The following is a 24014-nucleotide window of genomic DNA, read 5'->3' on the forward strand; positions in this document are numbered from 1 at the left end:
CTTTGAAACAGAGTTTTTAATGGCTGTAATAGGAGAAAACTGGGGATCGATCAACAACATTGTAGTTACTCCACAGTACTAACCTAATTGACAGAGTGAAAAGGAAGCCTTTTACAGAATAAAAAATATTCCAAAACATGCATCCTGTTTACAACAAGGTACTAAAGTAATACTGCAAAAAATGTGGCAAAGAAATTAACTTTTTGTCCTGAGTACTAAGTGTTATGTTTGAGGCAAATCCAATACAACACATTACTGAGTACCACTCTCCATATTTTCAAGCATAGTGGTGGCTGCATCATGTTATGGAAATGCTTATAATCTATCAGGACTGTGGAGGTTTTCAGGATAAAAAAGAAACTGTTACGTCTGCTTTCCACCAGACACTGGGAGATGAATTCACCTTTCAGTAGGACAATAACATAAAACACAAGGCCAAATCGACAACAGAGTTGTCCAAGAAGACAGTGAATGTTTCTAAGTGGCTGAGTTACAGTTTTGACTTAACCAATTTGTCAGAGCTTGAAGAATTTTGAAAAGAATAATGGGCAAATGTTGCACAATCCAGGTGTGGAAAGCTCTTCGACTTACCCCAGAAAGACTTACAGCTGTAATCGCAGACGAAGGTGATTCTAACATGTATTGACTCAGGGGGTTGAATACTCATCTAATCATGATATACGCAGTGTTTTATTTTTCATGAATTATTTACAAACGTTAGAATTTTTCTTCCACTTTGACAGTATTTTGTGTAGATTGTTGACAAAACATCACAATTAAATCAATGTTACTACCACTTTGTAACAACAACGTGGAATAAGTTAAGTATGAATACTTTCAGAAGGCAATGTAGACACCATTGACTTGCATTAGATTTGTGCCACAAATTATAAGAAGTTAGCATTTGAAGCCGTGGCCAAGAAAACCAATGCATAGGTTGCCGTCATACCTTGTCAATAGACTACTTACTAAAGAAACCAATTGAATTTTGTAATTTGTGTGAACTATCCCTTTAACATCGAGGGGAGGGGGGGATTCCTCATGTTTTTTTGTTTTTTTTACCTAATAGCAGTAACAGCACCTGGTAGCACCGGGATGTAGGATGGGACATAAACTTCAATTACTAATTTCTCTGAACAGGAAAAAATTAAAACATCAGCCAATTCTTTGGGAATACAGGATGAAGAAACAATACTTTCGAACTGAAGCTCCATACTACTTGTCAGACACAGAGAACTGATACTATATACTTGTTGTTGACCTGGGATTGGCGTGGAGGGTTCCATTGGGGGCTTTTGACCATTCCTATGGATTCCTCATGTCTTTCTTATTGTTATAAAAAACGTTTGGTCCAAACTGGATGTTAGATACTATATTTATTGAATATTCTATGAAATCTATAAATTAAAATGGCCAATTTAGATGCAATCAATTACCTTAGTTTTTCAGAGATCAAATTAGATTTCAATAAAATAACGTTGCTGGAATGCTAATCTTATATGTTTCTAACAACAAACGATTCCAGAACAATCTGAGATGGTGGGTGTCGAAATCCTATTTTTTGTGCTTTTTGAAGGTGGAACGACGCAAGACTCAATTTAAGGATTATTGTAATGAGGAGGGGGGGTATACAACACTGAGAGTCCCATTGCCCCTAGACCTAGCCTATCCATATTGAACCTCCAGGGTTATAGCTAAACTATATTGAACAAAACTATAAACGCAACATGCACAATTTCAATTATCATACTGAGTTACAGTTCATATGAGGAAATCAGTAATTTTATATAAATTCATTAGGCCCTAATCTATGGATTTCACATGACTGGGAATACAGATATGCATCTGTTGGTCAAAGATATTTTTGTTCATTCAAATTGCCATCAATAAAATGCAATTGTGTTCATTGTCTGTAGCTTATGTCTGCCCATACCATAACCCCACCGCCACCATGGGGCACCCTGCTCACAACGCTGACACCATCAAACCGCTCCCCAACACCCAACACAACGCCATACACACGGTCTGCGGTTGTGAGGCTGGTTGGACGTACTGCCAAATTCTCTAAAATTATGTTGGAGGTGGCTTATGGTAGAGAAATGAACATTCAATTAACTCGCAACAGCTCTGGTGGACATTCCTGCAGTCAGCATGCCAATTGCACACTCCCTCAAAACTTGAGACATCTGTGACATTGTGTTGTGTGACAAAACTGCACATTTTAGAGTGGCCTTTTATTGTCCCCAGTACACGGTGCACCTGTGTAATGATCATGCTGCCAGGTGGATGGATTATATTGGAAAAGGAGAAATTCTCACTAACGGGTGGAAACATCTGAGAGAATTAAGTTTTTTGTGCATATGGAAACATTTCGGAGATCTTTTATTTCAACTCATGGAACATGGTACCAACACTTTACATGTTGCGTTAATATTTTTGTTCAGTGTAGTTTGTACTAGAGGTCGATGTGCTGGTCCAATGAAAGCATGGTAAACTTATTTTCAACCAACCATTACCTGGCAATACTTCATTCTTGATTTGGAAGGCACCGGTATCTTATAAACATTTGTTTATAGTTCCAGGTGGAACTCCAAAAAAACAATATTAAATAAAATATGAAATCAACTTTTTGCACTGTGTGAGGAGGTTCCTCACCATCTTAGCTGCTAGACATCTTGCCTTTCCCAACATCTTTGCTGGAACTAGTCGTTTCTAAGCAACAATGTCACGTGTAGGAGAAGATGACAGCTAGTCACACAGTGTGACCCAAACAACACAAACAAGATCTACACATGCAGGAAGCATTTCTCAGTCAGTACAAAAAGTGGATTTAGTATACTTCCTTGTTATCGGAGTTCCACCTGCTACTGGGAAAAAAGAAGTTTATAAGATACCGATGCCTTCCAAGTTGAGAAATAAGGAAGTATTGTCAAGTAAAGTTGAACATTTTTCCCCTATCCATAACCCATCCTAAGCTAAAACCCTGTACATAGTAGGCCTACGGGGATCTAACTAACTTTATCACTCCTAATGCAGCCTAGATAATAGGCTACCATTTTGTTTAAAAATTTGAATAATTTTAGCTCTAACCCCAACAATTTGTTCTATAGTGATTTCTTTCAGGTCAGCCCCATAGACTCTCAGCAGATCTGCAGATAACATTAACACAGTTCAGTGAACTGGGACTATTTCAGCCACCATCACTCACTGAGCTAGGGCTTGGCATCCTAACCAATAACTTCTATAAACCCCAGATGACTGATAGGGGGCACTGTATTGAAGCCGTTATGCCTCCATCTTGACGTGCCTCCATCTTGGCACTCCCCCAATATTCTAAAACATATTTTGGAAGCTACAGAAATGAATGTATTAATGTCTACATTCGTTTTGCCACATTTATTATATCACAGACACCTTAATGCATACTTTGAAATTATATTATGTGAGCTTAGCAAAAAAAAAATGAAGAAATATGATAAATGTTTCTTTAGTCTTTTTTTAAATTAGTACTAATGTGATATATTCTGATGTATTATTGTCTCTACCTTTGTACCCTTCGTGCTGTTGTCTGTGCCTAACAATGTTTGTACCATGTTAATGCTTCTACCATGTTGTGCTGCTGCCATGTTGTGTTGCTACTATTCTATGTTGACGTGTGTTGCTGCCATGGTGTGTTGTCTTAGGTCTCTCTTTATGTAGTGTTGTGGTGTGTCTCTTGTCATGATGTGTGTTTTGTCTTACATTTTTATTTTGAATCCCATCCCCCGTCCCCGCAGGAGGCCTTTTGCCTCTTGGTAGGCAGGCTGTCATTGTAAATAAGAATTTGTTCTTAATTGACTTGCTTAGTAAAATAAAGGTTCAATAAAAAATGTACTGTCCCCACTACAACGCAAATACTTAAATACATGTAATTATGACCTTGAAACATTTAATTGAAATACTGTAGAATTCCATTCATTCCTGTTCTCTATAGGAATTAATGGAACAGTAACAGTAACATCATGGGTCCATAGACCTTGCATCCATAGCTCTGTCTATGAATTTCAGAATGATTCGATTTCTCCAGCCGCATCCCTCAGCCTTTTACTTAAACAGTGGCAGGGAAACAATTTGTTCTTGTTTCAACTGCTGATTGGCCCTTAAACGATTTAAAATTTAAAAAATTATCTTAATTTGTATTTTTATGTTTAGCTCACATATAATGTAAAAGTATGCATTAAGATGTCTGTAATAAAATGAACGTGTGAAAAACGAATGTAGACATTAATAAATGCATTTCTATAATAGCTTCCAAAATATAAATGTTTACAAAGGAGGAGTACCAAGATGGCTGCGGGTAGCTTCAAAACAGTCATCCAGGGATTATACAGGGTTTATACACATTGGTTCCAACACGCCGGAGCCTTTTCACACGGCGTAAAACGTCACTTAACAGTTTGATCCCCTCCCACTCTACCATCTTCTACTTCCATTCGGTTTGGGCAACTAAGAAACCGGGATAACAGACGCCTATTCCCGGCAAACATTTGTCATATTGCTCTGAGCAAACGGAAAAGTAAAATTGCTGGTTGTGTTATATGCGGGCCCTCATCCCAACGAAAAGTAAGTCTTTCAGACGGGGGTAAGTGCTACAAGGGGAAGTATTACATTTCTATCGAAAATGCAGAGAATTGGTGGAGATCGAGAGGCCGGATAATAATATTCAAATCAGACTGCAGCCCATTTTCATCAACATACTGGATTCTCTCAGGTGGCGTCTTCGGTATAGAGCAGAAGTGATTATTCTACAAGGGGACATACAGAACTCTTCAATATTCCAGGGACGGTAGGAGTTTCCAGCTTTTCACACCGCGCGGTGAACAGGCCTACCTGTGTGTAAGATCAGAAGGTAAATTTGCCCACCGTTATATTTAATTAGATGTGATACCGGTTTTTGTTTCTGTTTACAATTGACATTTCAAAACAGGCAATGTTATCACTTCGCCTTGTTTAGTATTTACAGATTCACTCAACCTTGGATAGCTAGTGGTCACGGAAGATGCGCCTATATTCACCCATCCTCAAGCGGAGCAAAGCGGATGTAGGCTAAATTAATAAGTGAAATCAGAGATCTGGTCCAACTGGATCCGGCTTGTGCAACACACATATTTGAACGTTTTCACAAACTATTCAGAATGACGACCGAAACTCCAATCAATTCAAGTTTCCCCGAATAGGTGTAGGTTGATCTTGTCTGATCTCACGGTGATGACGTTTGTTTAGGAATACGGCAATACATGAAGGTCATGGTTTGAAACAAAACCATGAACAATCGCACAATAACACCGATTGGAAACAAGAAGGCGTCTAAACTAATGTTTTGGATGTCCTTCGTTTGAGCGTTCATGGTTTCGGAGTAAATAGCCTAACATTACTGATGATGAAACGTAAAAAGTTCCACACCCCCAGAGAAAGTTTACGGAAATCTTGTTGAGATGGATGTGATTGTGCGGCGTTCCACACAAACCACTAATTCTTATGATTTACCGTGTTAAATAACAATAATATGTGAAAATAATGTTTTTTTGTGAACAAATGTGTCATTTTGTCTTTATAACAAGCAGTAGCAGTGCGTGGGTAAAATCACTGTCATACAGTACATGCTTTTATTTTTTGTTTTCCTAGGCTACCTAACTAACTTCAAATCCAACTAAAATTTTATTTGTCACATGCATGCTTAATACAACAGGAGTCGCCTCTTCACTGTTGAAGTTGAGACTGGTGTTTTGCGGGTATTATTTAATGAAGCTGCCTGTTGAGAACTTGTGAGGTGTCTGTTTCTCAAACTAGACCCTCTAATGTACTTGTCCTCTTGCTCAGTTCTGCACTGGGGCCTCCCACTCCTCTTTCTATTCTGGTTAGGGCCAGTTTGCGCTGTTCTGCGAAGGGAGTAGTACACAGTGCTGTACGAGATCTTCCAGTTTCTTGGCAATTTCTCGCATGGAATAGCCTTAATTTCTCAGAACAAGAATAGACTGACGAGTTTCAGAAGAAAGTGCTTTGTTTTGGCCATTTTGAGCCTGTAATCGAACCCACAAATGCTGATGCTCCAGTTTTTGTTTTTTTAAACATTTTATTTCACCTTTATTTAACCAGGTAGGCTAGTTGAGAACAAGTTCTCATTTGCAACTGCGACCTGGTCAAGATAAAGCATAGCAATTCGACACAATACAACAAAACAGAGTTACACATGGAATAAACAAACATACAGTCAATAATACAGTAGAACAAAGAAAACAAAAGTCTATATACAGTGAGTGCAAATGAGGTAAGATAAAGGAGTTAAGGCAATAAATATGCCATGGTGGCGAAGTAATTACAATACAGCAATTAAACACTGGAATGGTAGATGTGCAGAAGATGAATGTGCAAGTAGAGATACTGGGGTGCAAAGGAGCAAGATAAATAAATACAGTATGGGAATGAGGTAGGTAGATAGCTCATCTGTAAACAGCCCATCTATGTACAGGTGCAGTGATCTATGAGCTGCTCTGACAGCTGGTACTTAAAGCTAGTGAGGGAGATATGAGTCTCCAGCTTCAGAGATTTTTGCAGTTCGTTCCAGTCATTGGCAGCACTGGAAGAACTGGAAGGAAAGACGACCAAAGGAGGAATTGGCTTTGGGGCTGACCAGTGAGATATACCTGCTGGAGCGCGTGCTACAAGTGGGTGCTGCTATGGTGGCCAGTGAGCTGAGATAAGGCGGGGCTTTACCTAGCAGAGACTTGTAGATGACCTGGAGCCAGTGGGTTTGGTGACGAGTATGAAGCGAGGGCCAACCAACGAGAGCGTACAGGTCACAATGGAGGGTATTGTATGGGGCTTTGGTGACATAACGGATGGCACTGTGATAGACTGCATCCAGTTTGTTGAGTAGAGTGTTGGAGGCTATTTTATAGATGACATCACCGAAGTCAAGGATCGGTAGGATGGTCAGTTTTACGAGGGTATGTTTGGCAGCATGAGTGAAGGATGCTTTGTTGCGATATAGGAAGCCGATTCTAGATTTAATTTTGTATTGGAGCTGCTTAATGTGAGTCTGGAAGGAGAGTTTACAATCTAACCAGACACCTAGGTATTTGTAGTTGTCCACGTATTCTAAGTCAGAGCCTCAACTAGTTTGAGGAAGGCCAGTTTTATTACTTCTTTAATCAGAACAACAGTTTTCAACTGTGCTAACAGTTAGCCTTTTAAAATAATAAACTTGAATTAGCTAACGTAACGTGTCATTCGAACACAGAAGTAATGGTTGCTGATAATGGGCCTCTGATTTTTCATTAAAAATCTGCTGTTTCCAGCTACAATAGTAATTTACAACATTAACAGCAAGTCTACACTGTATTTCTGATCAATTTGATGGACAAAAAATGTGCTTTTGTTTAAAAAAACGAGGACATTTCTAAGTGACCCCCACACTTTTGAACAGTAGTGCATGTCCCCATTACAAAACCTATGTCTTTCACTTACTTGCTGTTTCGTTGTTCATTTGTTCAGTAATTTCATTCTCAACCATGATTTCATCGGTGAAGTTTCAGCCCTGTCCGTCCGTGACCTCTTGTCGTGGGTCCTCTTCTTCGGTGCGCAATGTCACGGTGTCTGTTTTATCTTGTCCAGCTCTGGCTAACATTTCACGTAAACCCTGTTTGTTGTCTGCATCAAAGTAGCGGTCCTTGTACCTAGCATCTAGCATGGTGGCAACACAGTAAAGAGGCTCAGAGAGAATGCCACTAAATTGCTTGTTCACGGCATCTAGTAGAGTACTTTTGCAAGTTTTAACCCCACGGTTTATCTCCAGTTTTGTTGAGCAGGCGTTTCAATGCCATGACAGAGGGTATCACGTCTGCTGCAGACGCAGTTGATAAGTTTATTTCTCGAGTCAGTTGTGTTCATGTTTTTAAGCACAAATTTTTGTTCCAGCGGCTCTCCATCTTGTAAAAAGTGCTGTTCCGGCCTCCCGGGTGGTGCAGTGGTCTAAGGCTCTGCATCTCAGTGCTAGCTGTGCCACCAGAGACTCTGGGTTCGAGTCCAGGCTCTGTCGCAGCTGGCCGTGACTGGGAGGTCCATGGGGCGACGCACAATTGGCCTAGCGTCGCCTGGGTTAGGGAGGGGTTGGCAGGTAGGGATGTCCTTGTCTCATCGCGCACCAGCGACTCCTGTGGCGGGCCGGGCGCAGTGCGCGCTAACCAAGGTTGCCAGGTGCACGGTGTTCCCTTCGACACATTGGTGCGGCTGGCTTCTGGGTTGGATGCGCGCTGTGTTAAGAAGCAGTGCGGCTTGGTTGGGTTGTGTATCGGAGGACGCATGACTTTCAACCTTCGTCTCTCCCGAGCCCGTACGGGAGTTGTAGCGATGAGACAAGATAGTAGCTACTAAATACCACGAAATTGGGGAGAAAACGGGATAAAAAAAATATACAAAATTTTACTCTTTCAAATGACTGCTCGACTTGAACTTGTTTAGTTGTTGGAAGTGTGCACTTAGTTTTTTTTCTGCTTTTGTTCTAAGTAGTAGCTGAACGTCTGGGTGTAATGCACTTTCAAATTAGTAATTAGGTTTGTGGTATTGAAAGATCACTTTCTCCCCTCGGGAAATAATAGCAGCACAAATGTTGCATAAGGCCTTTTTGTTATCTTCCTTTGAAACGTCAAAATCGATCCACACCGCAGACCTTGTGGGCTAGGTTAGGAATGCTGTGTTGCACGTGTAGCGCAGTATTTTGTGTGGTGTCATTACGTCATCTAGGTGTGTTATATAGGTATGCACGTCAGCTTTGACATCTGTTTTGCACATCAACGTTAAACTAGACATCGGGCCAATGCCTGATATCGGCCGATTCTGATATTCTCACTCATATATCGTGCATCCCTAGGTATGTATGCAAGGTCACTGTGGGGACGACGTCATCGATACACAGCCAGTGACTGATGTGGTGTACTCCTAAATAGAGGTTGGCCGATTTAATCGGCATGGCCGATTTTTTTATTATTCAAAACAATCGGTAATCAGCATTTTTTAAATGCCAATTATGGCCGATTACATTGCAATCCACGGGGAGACTACGTGGCAGGCTGACCACCTGTTACGCGAGTGCAGCAAGGAGGAAAGGTAAGTTGCTAGCTAGCATTAAACTTGTAAAAAAACAATCAGTCTTCACATAATCACTAGTTAACTACACATGTTTGATATTACTAGTTTAACAAGCTTGTCCTGCGTTGCATATAATCAATGTGGTGCCTGTTAATCACAGCCTACTTCACCAAACGGGTGATGATTTAACAAAAGCGCATTCGTGAAAAATTGCACAATCGTTGCACCAATGTACCTACCCATAAACATCAATGTCTTTCTTAAAATCAATACACAAGTCTATTTTTTTTAAACCTGCATATTTAGTTAAAATAAATGCATGTTAGCAGGCAATATTAACTCGGGAAATTGTCACTTCCGAGATTAGGCTGGCAATACTATAGTGCCTATAAGAATATCCAATAGTCAAAGGTATATGAAATACAAATAGTATAGAGATAAATACTCCTATAATATCTACAACCTAAAACTTCTTAACTGGGAATATTGAAAACTCATGTTAAAAGGGACCACCAGCTTTCGTATGTTCTCATGTTCTGAGCAAGGAACTTAAACGTTGCACATATTGCACTTTCACTTCTCCAACACTGTTTTTTCATTATTTAAACCACATTGAACATGTTTAATTATTTGCGGGCCGCAAAGAGCGGTGCTGTCACACAGTGACTGGTTTGTTTGAAGTATCTCTAGTATAGCTGGCACTGAGGCTTCCCTATGCGAATACTCTTTAACCCTTTAGTACCAAGAACTGTCATCGTAAGTGAAAAATACAAAGGTGCTTCAGTAAATTGAGAATCAGGCCTTCTTGTTCACATGCCGTCTCTAACAAAACTAGCGTCCACAGGTGACTAAAGAAAACGCATTCAAAACCTGCCAGTAATGAGTAGCAGTGATGTCGTAGTGGCTCTGAGAGCCTTTCACAGCAGATCTCATTGCCTGTGTTGTAATTAAGCCTACACTGCATGTTGCCCACTCAACTAGTATCAATGGCTGCATCTCTGCCACAAGAGCTGCTCTGCACTGTCAAAGCTTGTAATTCAGCTAGCTAATGGATTCATCTGGGGAATGTCAGGAAGTCCTGCTGTAGGTGTTTGAAGCAACTATATATTCTTCTTTGTGTTTGAAGTTCTTACACACCAGGCCATTGCATTGTTGGATGTGTTGATGCTCATGTTTTCATGGCTATGTAAATCTGGATGGACGCACCTGCACACCAAGATCAACATGGCATAATAATCGCATCACAAATAGTCACATACAAATTATGGATGCAAATAGTAGTCCTCTTTGACCTATTGTCTAATGATATTTAACCTCCTCAATTTAAAGTAGCAATATGTCATTTTTTCGCCAACCCGGCCAAGTTCATATTGAGATGTGAAATCATTCTACTTGAAAGCAAGTCTAAGAAGCTGTAGATCTGTTCTATGTGAGCTACTTCTATAGTTCCAGTTCTTAAGTTTTGTCTTTGTCTTTTTACTTTCAGTTTTGTACAACCGCTGAAACAACAATATTTTTGGTTATGGAAAATATATTTCACAGTGGTACAATCATTCTCTATACTACCTTATTGTGTCACATAAACTGAAATGAGGTGAAGTATTAGAATTTTAGCAACCAGTAAATGGCAGAGCGATATCTACATAGTGCAACTTCAAACGCAATAGTACTTTCCCTACAAATATTTGCGGCAGCGTTTCTTTCATTGAATAATTTGACATTTTCATTTTGGTATGGGATCTACCAAAGAAATGTCCTGTCAGACTGTACAAGGCTTTGGCCTTCACCCCATTTGTCTGAATGTTTCTTACATGTTTATATCTCTCTTCTTTTTTCTCAGAATGTTGACCTGGCTCAGGGAGCTCAGTGACTGGGTCTGGCAGGACCGGCTGTGGTTCCCTGCGGGCCTGGGTTGGGCCGACCTCAAGGACCGGGATGGCCTAGTCTTCGCTAAAGGAAGTGATCTCTGGGTCATCTTCCCTATTGCAGTATGCTTCCTGATTATCCGACAGATATTTGAGAGGTCAGTACTCCAGGCCCAAGACGATATGTGCATCCCGAAATGTTGAGGACAAAACCAATACCTCCCTCTCTTCACATTGCAGTGGCCTCGCTATGTTTCATTAGCTTGCTGCTGTTGTTTTTTTAACCTGTATTGCTCATTTGCTTGTTCATCTAGCCTTGTTGACTTGTGTTCACTGCAACAACAACAACCAGACCTGATTTACAGTCCCTAACCACAATTTCCTCTCCTCCTTTGCCTCCTCTATGACTATCCAGGACCGTGGCCGTTAAACTCGCCTCTTTACTTAGAGTGAGGGAGAAACCTCGTGTCAGAACTGCTCCCAACACCACACTGGAATTTTATTTCTGCAATGCATCGAAGTTCCCCTCACAGGTAATTGGACAGCATCGCTATAATGCTACATAACGTTGTTTAACGTCAACTCCTTCCCTAATCCTCCATGTAGGAAACTACCATACAATTCCATTGACCAAATCCAAGTGACCACTCAGTTCAGTAGTTCACACAACTCCTAAGTCAAATCCCTGCACAATTGCTACATTAAATCAACCATTATTTAAAATCGCAACACATTTTACAGTAATACAATTAAAGATACATTAGCGCTATATTGCCCTTATAACCCCTGTCTCTCTCTGTCAGAGTTCAGTGGAGGAGTTAACTAAGCAGTCAGGTTGCTCGGTGCGGCAGGTCCAGAGGTGGTTCCGGCGGCGGAGGAACCAGGAACGGCCCAGCCAGATCAAGAAGTTCCGGGAAGCCAGGTACCCACAGCAGCCAAGTGGAAACCCACAATACTTTTGTGCTTTTACAATCCGAGATGTAGGCTACACTCATTTCTGTATTGAATATGGTTGAAATAAATTGTCTTAAGCAAAGAAAGTAGAGTACTGCGAACTGAAATGAATAGTAGCAGGGCTGTTAGCAACAGCAGTTAGGAGCAGGTGAACATGGTTGAATGGAACTTGCACCTGCCGACACGTAATTAATGAATGTCAAAACAATCCTTTATTTCCGACGTGGGCATATTTCTACTGTGCAACATGTTAGTGTGCCTTCTGTAAAAGATTATTGTGATCTGCCTGTATTTTCATATTCACCTGCTCAAACTACAACCACCTATAGTTTTACAGGTGGCTGTAGCTTATGCTTTACTTTGTCTTTGAAGGAGCCCTCGTTTGTATTGTGTCTCAGTTGTGTGTGTGTGTGTGTGTATATGTAACAATGTTGTAAGCTGTGTGAAATTGTGTTCTGTTCATATGGGGTTTCTGTGCGTTCTCTTACAGTTGGAGATTTACCTTTTACCTTCTTGCTTTCATTGCTGGCCTGTGTGCCCTAATTGACGTGAGTACCGTGATTTACCGTCGGTATATATTTTCTCTAGCAATGCTTTGCCTCTGTTTTTGTACCTTTTGTTCTGGCGTGTGCCATTTTGTGCTTTGTGTTTTGGTTTGAGACTGAAATCCTCACCTATGTGAATCTCTCCCCAGAAGCCATGGTTCTATGACATGGAGGAGATGTGGAATGGCTTCCCCACGCTGGTATGTACACTGTAAGACTGTCGGTCTCTAAATCGCAGTTGGTTTTAAATGTTTAGTTGGTCTACAAATCTTTACAAAGTCTGTGTCTGACACATTTCGGGACAATCCCAAACATGAAAACATGAAGGTTTCCAGTACATGATTACAGCTTGGCATTTCTAGACACCTTTTTTATAAATGTCACAAATGTTTGCATGCACTACTTTAAGTTGCTTTGGATAGAAGTATCTGCTAAATAGAATATATATATTTTTTTAGATCAAATGTTTGTTCTTCCCTCTTACAGCCACTGCTGCCTTCTCAGTACTGGTACTACATGATCGAGCTGGGATTCTACATATCGCTGCTCTTCAGTGTGGCAACGGATGTCAAGCGTAAAGTAAGTGGAGCCAAATTCAGAAACAATGACAATTTTACATGCGTACCATTAGAATGGCAACTGGATAGACCTTATCTTTGTGCGGAGGCCAGAGAGAGAGATAAGCGACAGAGCTAACCACATCTCGGCAGATGTCAGTTTGGGTATCACAACTAAATTATATGACCTTTGGTTCACCACAAAAATGATTGTAGTTTCAGTTGCAAGCAATTTCTCTTCCCTGTTGTGTGCATGTCTCAGGCAGGGAGGGGTGTGTGTCTAGGACAGGGTTTCTCAAACTCTGTGCACATATATTTTTTTTTGCCCCTAGCACTACACAGCTGATTCAAATAATCAACTAGTCATTAAGCTTTGAATCGTCTATGTAGTGTTAGATTTCCCCCCCCCCCCCCCCCCTATTTGGGTCTCCCGAGGACCGAGTTTTGAGATGCTGGTCTCGGGCATTTGTGGGTTAATGTGTGACCGGCATATTGTGGAAAGGTATCGCAGTGGAGAGTGATTGACCATGTTCTCCAGCTGTATTTATTTTCCAGCTGGTGAGCCCAAATGGAAAGTGGCAACTCTTCAAACAGTCAGCAGACAAGACTAAAATCCAGTCCTGTTTGTCGGTTGATTTGACAGACACAAGGAATGAATAGGGCTGATCCAAAAACAATGCTTTTAGAGACTTGGTTGGCAGAACATTTGTGTCGTTACGTTAGCTATAATTGCTGTGGAACTCCAAATTGGACTTGTTAGTTTTCGTGCCCGCCTCAAGCTTATGGCTAGGGTGACGCTTTAGTTCAGTTGTAAGTAGGAAAAGTACACATGGATACATGCACGCATTAGCTATGTTTCCAGTAAGTTGTCCAGGGATTTTTTGTTGTTGTCGACATTTGAAAAGGTTTCATAGAAAATACATTCTACAATTGCCTGCTACGGTGCGTTTCCATTGAACCGTCTCTTGTGTCAATAAAAACAGCTGGATGTCATGTCACAGCCCCACCAACAAAAAAAATGGTTGAATTAAAAACTAAGTGGTTTAAGAGTTTCCATGATCAATTTAGGCAAATTGCACTTTAATAAATTGGCGACAGTCTGTATGCCCTTCCCCCAACTGTTTAATGTCTCAGGTAGCCCGCAAAAGCCAGCATTGTTAGAATGCAATTTGCCATATTCAAATAATTATCATGTGCCAACATACCAACAACCAATGCCATGGTGAAACTTGCACTCCTTTTTAGATCTGAAATAATTGGCTGGTGGAACTTGCTTCCAGCCAACTAGAAAAGCAAGGTGAAGCGATACAGGCATTCTTGAAAGTCAAAGACAATCCTTGTCCTGACTTGAGTTTTGTAGTTTGAATTTTTGTTGTTGTTGACAACAGTAGGCATTTAGAATTAAATGTGGAGTGGAGCTTTATAGATGTCACTTGTAGGCCTACCTTAAGGTATTTGGCAATCCTCATTTATTTGAAAAACACAGTTTCCATCATTTGTCACAAAGAAAGTTAGACCAAACGGTAATCCACCCGTTGAACAGTAACATTTTGTCGATCTTTAGAACATTTCTCCTATAGATGGCGTTTCCATTATACATGTCGCAATGTTTTTTTGCTGTTGTTTTTTTTTGCGACAGTTTTTATAGAATAAACCTGGGTCAATGAACCTGACACCTGTCACTCATTTGTGAGTACTGGATGAATCGGTATGCACGCACTCTTACGCCGTCATTAATCAATAAGTGGTGAAACCAGGCGTCTGTAACAGTAGCTTAGAGGTGTCCCTACAGACATTTGAAGCTATGAACGTTTTGCTGATATTCAGCGGTGTTAAAGCTCTAATTTAAAACAACTCTCGTTCAGAACAACGCATCCAAAATAAACTTGATAATCAGAGATGCGAGTGAGGAATGTCATGTCCCTGATGCCATATCCATCAGAACTAGAACACATTTCAGCAAGATTTTAAAGTGAACAACTACCCCCCCCTCCTGTTATTGACTGACTCAAGCTGATGTTCAGTGCACAAAGTAAACACAACATTTGCGTAACTGACAAACTCCCCCTTTCTCTCTTCCAGGATTTTAAGGAGCAGATTGTTCACCATGTGGCCACTATTCTGCTGATCAGTTTTTCTTGGTTGGTCAACTACATCCGTGCCGGGACTTTGATCATGCTGGTGCACGATGCCTCAGACTACCTACTGGAGGTACAGCCCCCCCCCCCCATACCCAATCTTATTACTCCTACAATACAATGTCACCATTACAAACCTAAAGAAACGATATCCATTCCATAATAAGTATAGAGGAATGTTATTACTATATGGACAGTCAAGGCCATTACAATTGTATTATAGTCATAAATGGTGCTCACATAATGTCTACTCTCACAGAACTGGTCATAGTGTTGAGCCTGCCATCCAGAGGAGAATATAGGAAGCGGCAACTGAATACTTAACTCACCCCCCCCCCCTCCCTTTCTGCTGTTCATTTTAGTCAGCAAAGATGTTCAACTATGCAGAATGGAGAAAGACCTGCAACTACATCTTCATTCTGTTTGCAGCTGTGTTCATCCTTACCCGCCTCGTCATACTCCCTTTCTGGTAAGATGCTCAGATCTTGGATGACACTTCTCTGTATCCTAGGGGAGGGTTTCCCGGACATGCATTATGCCTAAACCTGGATTAAAAAGCATTTTCAACTGAGCTTTTCCGTTGCGCTTGCTTTGTAGTCCAGCAGTAGGCTGAATATGTGTCTGGGGAAACTGCCTCCGTATGTCTAAAGCACCCATAACTTTAGTGTAAAGTATTATTTTCTGGCATTTTTTTTCAATTATCAATTGTACAGGATGCAATGCATTCTAGTGATTTACTTAAGTCTTTGCCAAAATGCTTTTGACTTGCTCATGCAGATCTCTATTGACTGGATCTGTCTTTCTTAACCCCAGGATCCTACATACTACGTGGGTGTACCCATTGACCATCTATCCCCCTTTCTTTGGATTCTACTTTTTCAACGGGCTGTTGTTAGTGCTGCAGTGTCTGCACATCTTCTGGGCTGTCCTCATCCTGCGCATGGCCATCAAGTTTCTGCCTGGAAACGTACGTATTCACAAGCCTAAACACTCACTAAACCCTAAACCTCAACTAAATCTTGTAATAAATCATGTGGAAATTGAGCAAGTTGAGATGACTAAACTGCTTGGAGTAACCCTGGATTGTAAAACTGTCATGGTCAAAACATATTGATGCAGTAGTAGCTAAGATGGGGAGAAGTCGTCTGTCTATAATAAAGCGATGCTCTGCAGCCTTAACAACACTATCAACTAGGGCCTGTAGGACCTGCCTTGTTTTGTTACACCTTGACTGTTCAGTCATGTGGACAGGTGCCACAGAAAAGGACTTAGGAAAATTGCAATTGCCTCAGAACAGCGCAGCACGGCTGGCCCTTGGATGTACACAGAGAGCTAATATTAATAATATGCATGTCAATCTCTCCTGGCTCAAAGTGGATGGATTGACTTCATCACTACTTGTATTTATGAGAGGTATTGACATGTTGAATGCACTGAGCTGTCTGTCTAAATTACTGGCACACAGCTCGGACACCCATGCATACCCCACAAGACATGCCACGAGGTCTCTTCACAGTCCCCAGGTCCTATGGGAGGCACACAGTACTACATAGAGCCATGACTACATGGAACTCTATTCCAATTCAAGTAACTGAGGCAAGCAGTAAAATAAGATTTAAAAAACACCTTATGGAACAGCGGGGACTGTGAAGCAACACAAACATTGGCATACACACACACGATAACATACACACTATACATACACATGGATTTAGTACTGTTGATATATGGTAGTGGTGGATTAGGGCCCTGAGGGCACACAGTGTGTTGTGAAATCTGTGAATGTATTGTAATGTTTTTAAAATGGTATAAACTGCCTTAATTTTGCTGGACCCCAGGAAGAGTAGCTGCTGGATCCATAATAAATACAAATAGGGCGGTTTCCTGGACACGGATTGAGCCTAGTCCAGAGCCCTATACTACGTACGTGGTTTGAGGAGTTAGCTTGGTAACTTTGGTAAATTCTGAGTTTGACTCGGGATAACTGGTACCAGATACATTTCTATGGAAACAAATCCTTCAGAACGAACCTACTCCCGGGCAGGCTAACTCTCAGAAAGATTGCGTCATCATCTCCTATATTTGAGGACGACTGATTTAAATATTTTATTAGTCAATGTTTTTTTTTTTTTTTTTGTTAAAATACCTGTCACATTACACATTTAGGAATGACAGAGTCCATTTGAAACTTCAAGCACAGTTAAACTTGTGTAAGACTTAGTCGCAGCTTTTTGTAGCTTTTTGGGTGACCCGACCAAATTCACATAATGTGTAATGTGTGTTATAGATCTGCCATTCTCATTGAAAGCAAGTCTAAGAAGCGGTAGATCTGTTCTATGTTTGCTATTTCGGTGCTTAATTTTTACTAGCAGGCATGTCGCACGTGTCTAGTCGAAGACAAAACTCTTCATTGAGAGAATGCTGACACATCGATCCATTGGCGAGTCAGTGCAACACTTTCCTTTGTGCTGAAATGAAATGTATCTTGCAAATTCAGCAGGCTATCTGGTGTGAAATAGGCTTGTTGAAGGGCCGTCTTTATTTTACTAATCGTTAATGGCGTCTTTGGTGTGCTTATCAATGCACGAGCACCTACCTTTTTGTTCCACTCCTATCCAGAGCCGCCTGAAAACGTGGCATTTGCCACGGAACATGATTTCGTTTCAAATATCAATGCAAAGTGTTTTTGTTTTTTTTGTCAACTCGTGCACAATTTCTCTGTTCTTCACATCGGAGTGCTGCTGCAGGCTCTTTGCGTGTTTTGACCAATCAGATTAACGGAAATCGCAAGTTGCACGGCCCAGGCACAATGCTCAAGGCATTGTACACTTCGGTATTTATTTAGCAAGCGTGATAACGCATCACTCCCAACAAACACAAGCAACAACTCTTACGTAAATGTCTTGCGAGTGTCTCTAAAGTGTGACCAAAATTTTGCTGTGCGACCACAAGTTTTATTTTAGGACCACTGTGCGACGAGGAAAAACATCTCCCAGATAATAATTATTGTGATAAGGCTTCGCTTAGTACTGTTGTTTCTGAGTGCCCTAGAGAAACAAGAGTATAAAGATTCAATTGTCATGGCTGCACCATTACTACAGCAAAAACGGATTGTTTCTAGCCCAGCTAGGTCAAAATATCTGACCCATAGGGCAGTAACTCGGGTCACTATCAGAGGCCTCATGATGGCGTGTCCTTTTCATAAGAGTCAAGGGAGACTGGCGACAGAGGAGGTGTAACAAGGGTACTTTGTCGCATTACACTTTTATTCTGAGATCTTGCCTGACAAGTTGTGAAAATAGCAAGTGAACAGTGAATGGAATGATTTTTCTAGGTAGTTAAACCATTGCAATCACATTGCTGGACATGATACCCACCTTTGCGCCTTTCTGGTAGGTCCTGGCATCCGTTCATGACCAGGGGATCAGTCTAGCACCCAACTGCACTTTATCTAACAGAAAATCAGGGTCAATGATTTGTCATCATCCCTCAACTATAAACACAGCTTGAGAAATAACGTAATCTTGTTTGGAAAATTCAGGCCGGTGACGCTGACGATGCAACCAACTGTGACATGTTTTGCGATGGTCCTGGGTTGGTTTGTTGCTGATAGTTAGTACACTGTTGTAGTCAGACATGTTAGCTAGTTACATCATAGTTGCATCCAATATTTATTTATGCCCTAGACATGGGTTGCAACTCACCTCGGAGGCTAATGTGAATGTTTTGTCTAAATTACACATTTTATAGTGGCATGGAAATATGATGACCTTGCTAAAGTATGCAAATAATTAGTAGGAAACATTATGTCAACAATTTTACTTTAGCGATGCCATTACTGTTACTAGCTAATGTTAGCGAAAGACTTACTGCATCTAAAGTCAACCTGGCAAAATCATGACAAGGTTTTTCTACTCATTATTTGCCACCTTTTTAAATGTTATCGTGTTTCCAAGCCAAATCCAAGTTGTATTGAGGTAGGCTAGCTTGCTAACTAGTTGGTAGTTAGCTAGCTAAAGTCAGCTATGCTAGCGATCGAGATAATGATTATAAAAAATATGCATAACCAGCAGTCTATGGTCTAGCTATTGGTATACTCCCCACCATTGGGGACCAACAAACTCTAACCATGTAATGTAATCCAAACCCAACCTTAATTTACTCGTTGTGACGCACTGAGGTTCCAAACTCTGTTTTGGACAAGACTTTATGGCCAAAATTATCCTATTTACACTTTGTAGTAAATTTTGACACCAGATTAAATGTTTGACTCATATCGAAGCCATAGGCCGTTTTCAAAGGGATTCGTTGTTTTTTAGGGGCAGTCGCTCTTTAAAAAAAAAAACATTTTCTGGTGCTCCCAACTTTTTAATGTTGGGAGAACCAGTGTTACCAATGAAAATGTTTAATTTAGAGCCCTGGTAGCAGTATACACCTAAACATCAGCAACCTGGCATGCTGTATTGCATGGAAACACCAATAAGATTATTCTGTCTGATCAACTGTAGGCTACTAACAACAGCATCTGCATAGTCTAGCCTACTATGCGCCCTGTCCCTCTGGGCAGGTTAAACAAAGCATTAACGTTGTGTATTTATAGGCCATTTGTTTGTGTGAATGGGATGAAATTTGGTTTATATATTTATATCTGCTACCTACACTTTTTAAATACAAAATGATTAACTTGAATTAATCAATAAACACTAGATGACAGACTGAGTATATTTTTTAATTAGGACTAGACTATGCACATAAAGCAAGCTCAGCCCTGCAAGTTTTTTACATTTTCCAATTATGTTGCATTCTCTGTCTGTGTATAGGACCCCCTCCCTAATCCTTCTTTAAAATTACAGTATAATTCATGTGGAATAAGCACACGGTTGTGTATTTATTTGGGATCCCCAGGGCAGCAGTTTACTCTTCCTGGGGTCCAAACACATTAAGACACTTATATCACACATAAAACAGTACATCCTATAACGTTTATTACAACACTACATATCTACAATGTATAATACCGCCATGCAACGATATTACAATGTGTCTGTACCTGTGTCTCTCTTCATAGTCCCCGCTGTTCCAATATGTATTTTTATGTTTTTTAAATCTGATTCTACTGCTTACATCAGTTACCTGATGTGGAATAGAATTCCATGTAGTACTGTGCACATCCTATAGTCTGTTCTGGAACTGGGGGTTGTGAAGAGACCTCTGGTGGCATGTCTCGTGGGGTATGCATGGGGTGTCCGAGCTGTGTGCTAGTAGTTTAAACAAACAGCTCGGTACATTCAGCTTGTCAACACCTCTTACAAAAACAAGTCAATGAAGAAGTCATTTTGAGCCATGAGAGATTGACATGCATATTATTGTTTGCTCTTTGTGTACATTTTAATTGCCAGCCCGTACTGCCCTGTTCTGAGCCAATTGGAATTTTCCTAAATCCATCTTTACCTTTATCTTCACCTGAACACACGACTGAACAGTAGTCCATGTGCGACAAAACAAGGGCCTGTAGGACCTGCCTTGTTGATAGTGTTGTTAAGAAGGCAACTTTTTTATTATGGACAGACTTCTCCCCATCTTAGCTACTTTTGTATGTTTTGACCATGACAGTTTACAATCCAGGGTTACTCCAAGCAGTTTAGTCACCTCAACTTGCTCAATTTCCACATAATTCATTACAAGATTTAGTTGAGGTTTAGGGTTTAGTGAATGACTTGTCCCAAATACAGTGCTTTTTGTGTTTGAATTATTTAGGACTAACTTATTCCTTGCCATCCGATTTCATTTGTCACAAATACAACAGGTGTAGACCTTACCGTGAAATACTTACTTACAAGCCCTTACCTTAACCAACAATGCAGTTCAAGAAATAGATTTACCAAATAAACTCAAGTTTAAAAAATAGAAGTATACAATCAAAAAGTAACACAAGAAAATGTCAACAATAACGATGCTATACACAGAGGGTACCGAGTAAATGTGCGGGGGTACAGGTTAGTCGAGGTCATTTGTAAAGTGACTACGCATAGAGGTGGATCAGAGAATCACCAGCAGCAAGAGCGACATCATTGATATATACAGAGAAAAGAGTCGGCCCGAGAATTGAACCCTGTGGCGCCCATAGACTGCCAGAGGTCCGGGCAACAGGCCCTCCGATTTGACACAAACGAGTAGAACAGAGTGTGCGCAAAGTAAAGAATCCCACACATGTGCAGAACCCCCGGGATCCCCAGTTGCCGGGAAGCGGGGTCCAGAAAAGTCTGATCCTCGACCTTAACTTAAATTCACTGATTTGTAAGTCGCTCTGGATAAGAGCGTCTGCTAAATTATACATTTAAATGTACTCTCTCTCCCATCAGGATATCGTTGAAGATGAGAGGAGCGACAGGGAAGAGACTGATTCAGACGAGGAGGAAGAAGACCATGAGAAAACGAAAAACGGCTTTGTACAGAATGGCAATGGCCACACGGTGCTTAACAACAACCACCACCACAGCAAAACGGATTGATTTGTTACAGAGACACCAAGGAGGATGTGTCTGCAACGGTGGCCTAGTCCAAGAGGCTACAGCAAGGCAGAATTGCTGGTGGAAAGGCCACAAACACACACTCCGCTGAATAATATATACACAAATAATGCTAAAGATCACATGGACACACTCCTTACATGGGCTGGATGGGTTTCACTGCTCTGTAGATCACACTAGTTGGAGGGAGAGGATGGGGAGTACAGGAAAGATGGCAATAGAGCCAAACACATGGTTAAACTGTGCCTTAGCAACAAACTGTTATTCCCCATTTTATTTCTATCCGTCCCTCTAGTCCTTATATTGCTAATCATTCAATAAGGTGCCTAGCCCTACTCGCGGCTTTCCACCCTGCGTTATGGATAGCTCAATTACGAATCGTTGTTCACGGGGCATTCCTTTCTTGCATGCTTGGTTAACGCTCGGCGTACTGCTCGACTGTTCAAATGTTCAAACGCTGCCTTCTCTGTACGCTGACTCCCGTCCCAAATAATAAGCGCGCCACCACCTGACACTGCCAGGAGAGATGAGGTTCTCTTAATGACCACAGCTTGGTACAGGTCTGTGAAAGTGTTCAAGTCACCATGTCAGACCACTGAAGCATACAGTAGTGATAATGGAAAATGTATATATTTTTTTTCACCTGCCATTTTGTTATTGGATTGCAGTGGAGCAGTCGCTACAATTATTGCCATGGCATTCCTATTCAACCTGGAATGTGTTAATGTTTTTGGTTTAAATGTTGTTTGGGGGGGGGGGGGGGGGGGAATATGGTGGTTAATTAAGTTTTAACTGTCTAAAGAAAATCTAGAGAGTTCGGTTTGCATTGTGTGAATATTTTGTTTTCGTTAATGCCGGTCTCCAAATGCAATGGCCTTTGGGGAGCAGAATCACATGGCTTTAAATAATACTTTTTAAAAATGTTTTCAAAACAACTTTTTAGTTATCGGATTTTATTTTGTTAATCTTTTTTTAGAGGTCCAGACACTAATCCAGACAACCAGAAACCTACCAAAACCAGTCCAACCCTTAATTCAACCGGACTGGAGGAGAATGAATTCATTCAAATCAGTATTTTTCCTGCCCATTCGTCCAAAGATGTACTTTATGGGTCAGCATAGACCCAATATAAAGAAAGATGAACGTCCAGGTCATACTGTATTTGAGTGAATTGGATTATGATTGGGGTTTACAATTACACTACAGGTAATTTCCTATTTATTTCATTATGTTCACAAGTGCAAAGGAGCCCTTTTCAATTTCTTTTTAACGCTTCTGATTCAATTCATTAAATTTATTGAAGCTTTAATAAAACGGGACACAAGTATGTTTTGCATGTTTTAGTTTCGCAAGTGCCTTAGCTATCTGTTACTTGAAAAAAAAAAACATTTTCTGTCTACCATCTTGCACTTTTTGTGAATTTCTTCACCTTCCTTTTGTCAAACTCTCCAACTACTTGACCCTGGTCTAAGGTAGTGCACTGCATAGGAAATGGTATACCATTTGGCATGCAACTTGACCTACCTACAATGCTGTAACATGGCCTTTGTTCCCATTCACTTCTTCACGTCTCAACGTAAAGACCACTCCCTATAATGATCTTGTATGTTGCATATATGGTCCCCCTTCCCAAAAAACAGCTTTTCTCCTACTGCAGTGTTTTTATTTTGACATGTTGCAAAGATATAAGATAAAGGTTATTCTTGATTTAAATGGTTGTTTCCTATGATTATTTCTTTATGAATACGCTTTGTGTGCTGCCTGGTTCAAAGTACAAACATTGAAAAGTATTTTTTTAAGTGGTAGATGACTGAATGCTCCCATCCGTGTTCCATTCCTCATGCTAATTATACCGTGGCAGTCTCAATGGGAGAATCTCAATATCATACTACTCTGGTCCTCTCTCCTCGCCTCCCCAAAACCCATTGGAGGAAAGATCAGGGACCTCCTGCTTTCTCATCCAATGGGTTTTGGGAAAGAGGAGATGTGAAGAGTATGAAATTGAGATTCCCCCAGAGTCTGTTGGCAGTAAAAGACACACTAATCTTTAAGTGCTAATTTATGCTTGGTCCAAAAGTGTTGTCTGAGGTGAAGCAATTGTGGCGACTCAAGGGGCACGCATTGCTGTGCGCCTCTCAAATGTTGTAACAATGTGGAGGGCGCCATAGTGCTCCGCATTGACATGATTTGTTGACAGTAGGTGAGGGGCGGGAGGTCCTGTATAAACACACGCACTGCCTTGACAATTACCTTCACAACAGCTTTGCACTGCTCGGCGAGGCGCAAGAAGAATTTACAG

The 24014-nt window shown here is 40.8% G+C and overlaps 1 protein-coding gene across 4 annotated transcripts; it reads left to right on the top strand.

The window, feature by feature from the left end:
- Positions 1–4387: 4387 nt before the first annotated feature.
- Positions 4388–23428, top strand: cers2a (ceramide synthase 2a). Of its 4 annotated transcripts, none has more exons than XM_020500662.2 (12): positions 4388–4621; positions 4751–4888; positions 10967–11149; positions 11407–11524; positions 11795–11913; positions 12436–12493; positions 12640–12690; positions 12977–13069; positions 15130–15258; positions 15548–15654; positions 15999–16152; positions 21548–23428. In XM_020500662.2, the coding sequence occupies exons 3-12, from the start codon at positions 10968–10970 to the stop codon at positions 21695–21697; spliced, it is 1161 nt and encodes a 386-aa protein (XP_020356251.1). In that variant the 5' UTR covers positions 4388–4621; positions 4751–4888; position 10967; the 3' UTR covers positions 21698–23428. The 4 variants fall into 4 exon arrangements, with proteins under 4 accessions (XP_020356251.1, XP_020356250.1, XP_020356249.1 ...); XM_020500661.2 differs by having other exon boundaries at positions 4388–4602; XM_020500660.2 differs by having other exon boundaries at positions 4388–4888.
- Positions 23429–24014: the final 586 nt, after the last annotated feature.

The sequence above is a fragment of the Oncorhynchus kisutch genome, linkage group LG14 (genome assembly GCF_002021735.2).
Source record: "Oncorhynchus kisutch isolate 150728-3 linkage group LG14, Okis_V2, whole genome shotgun sequence".
Lineage (NCBI taxonomy): Eukaryota > Metazoa > Chordata > Actinopteri > Salmoniformes > Salmonidae > Oncorhynchus > Oncorhynchus kisutch.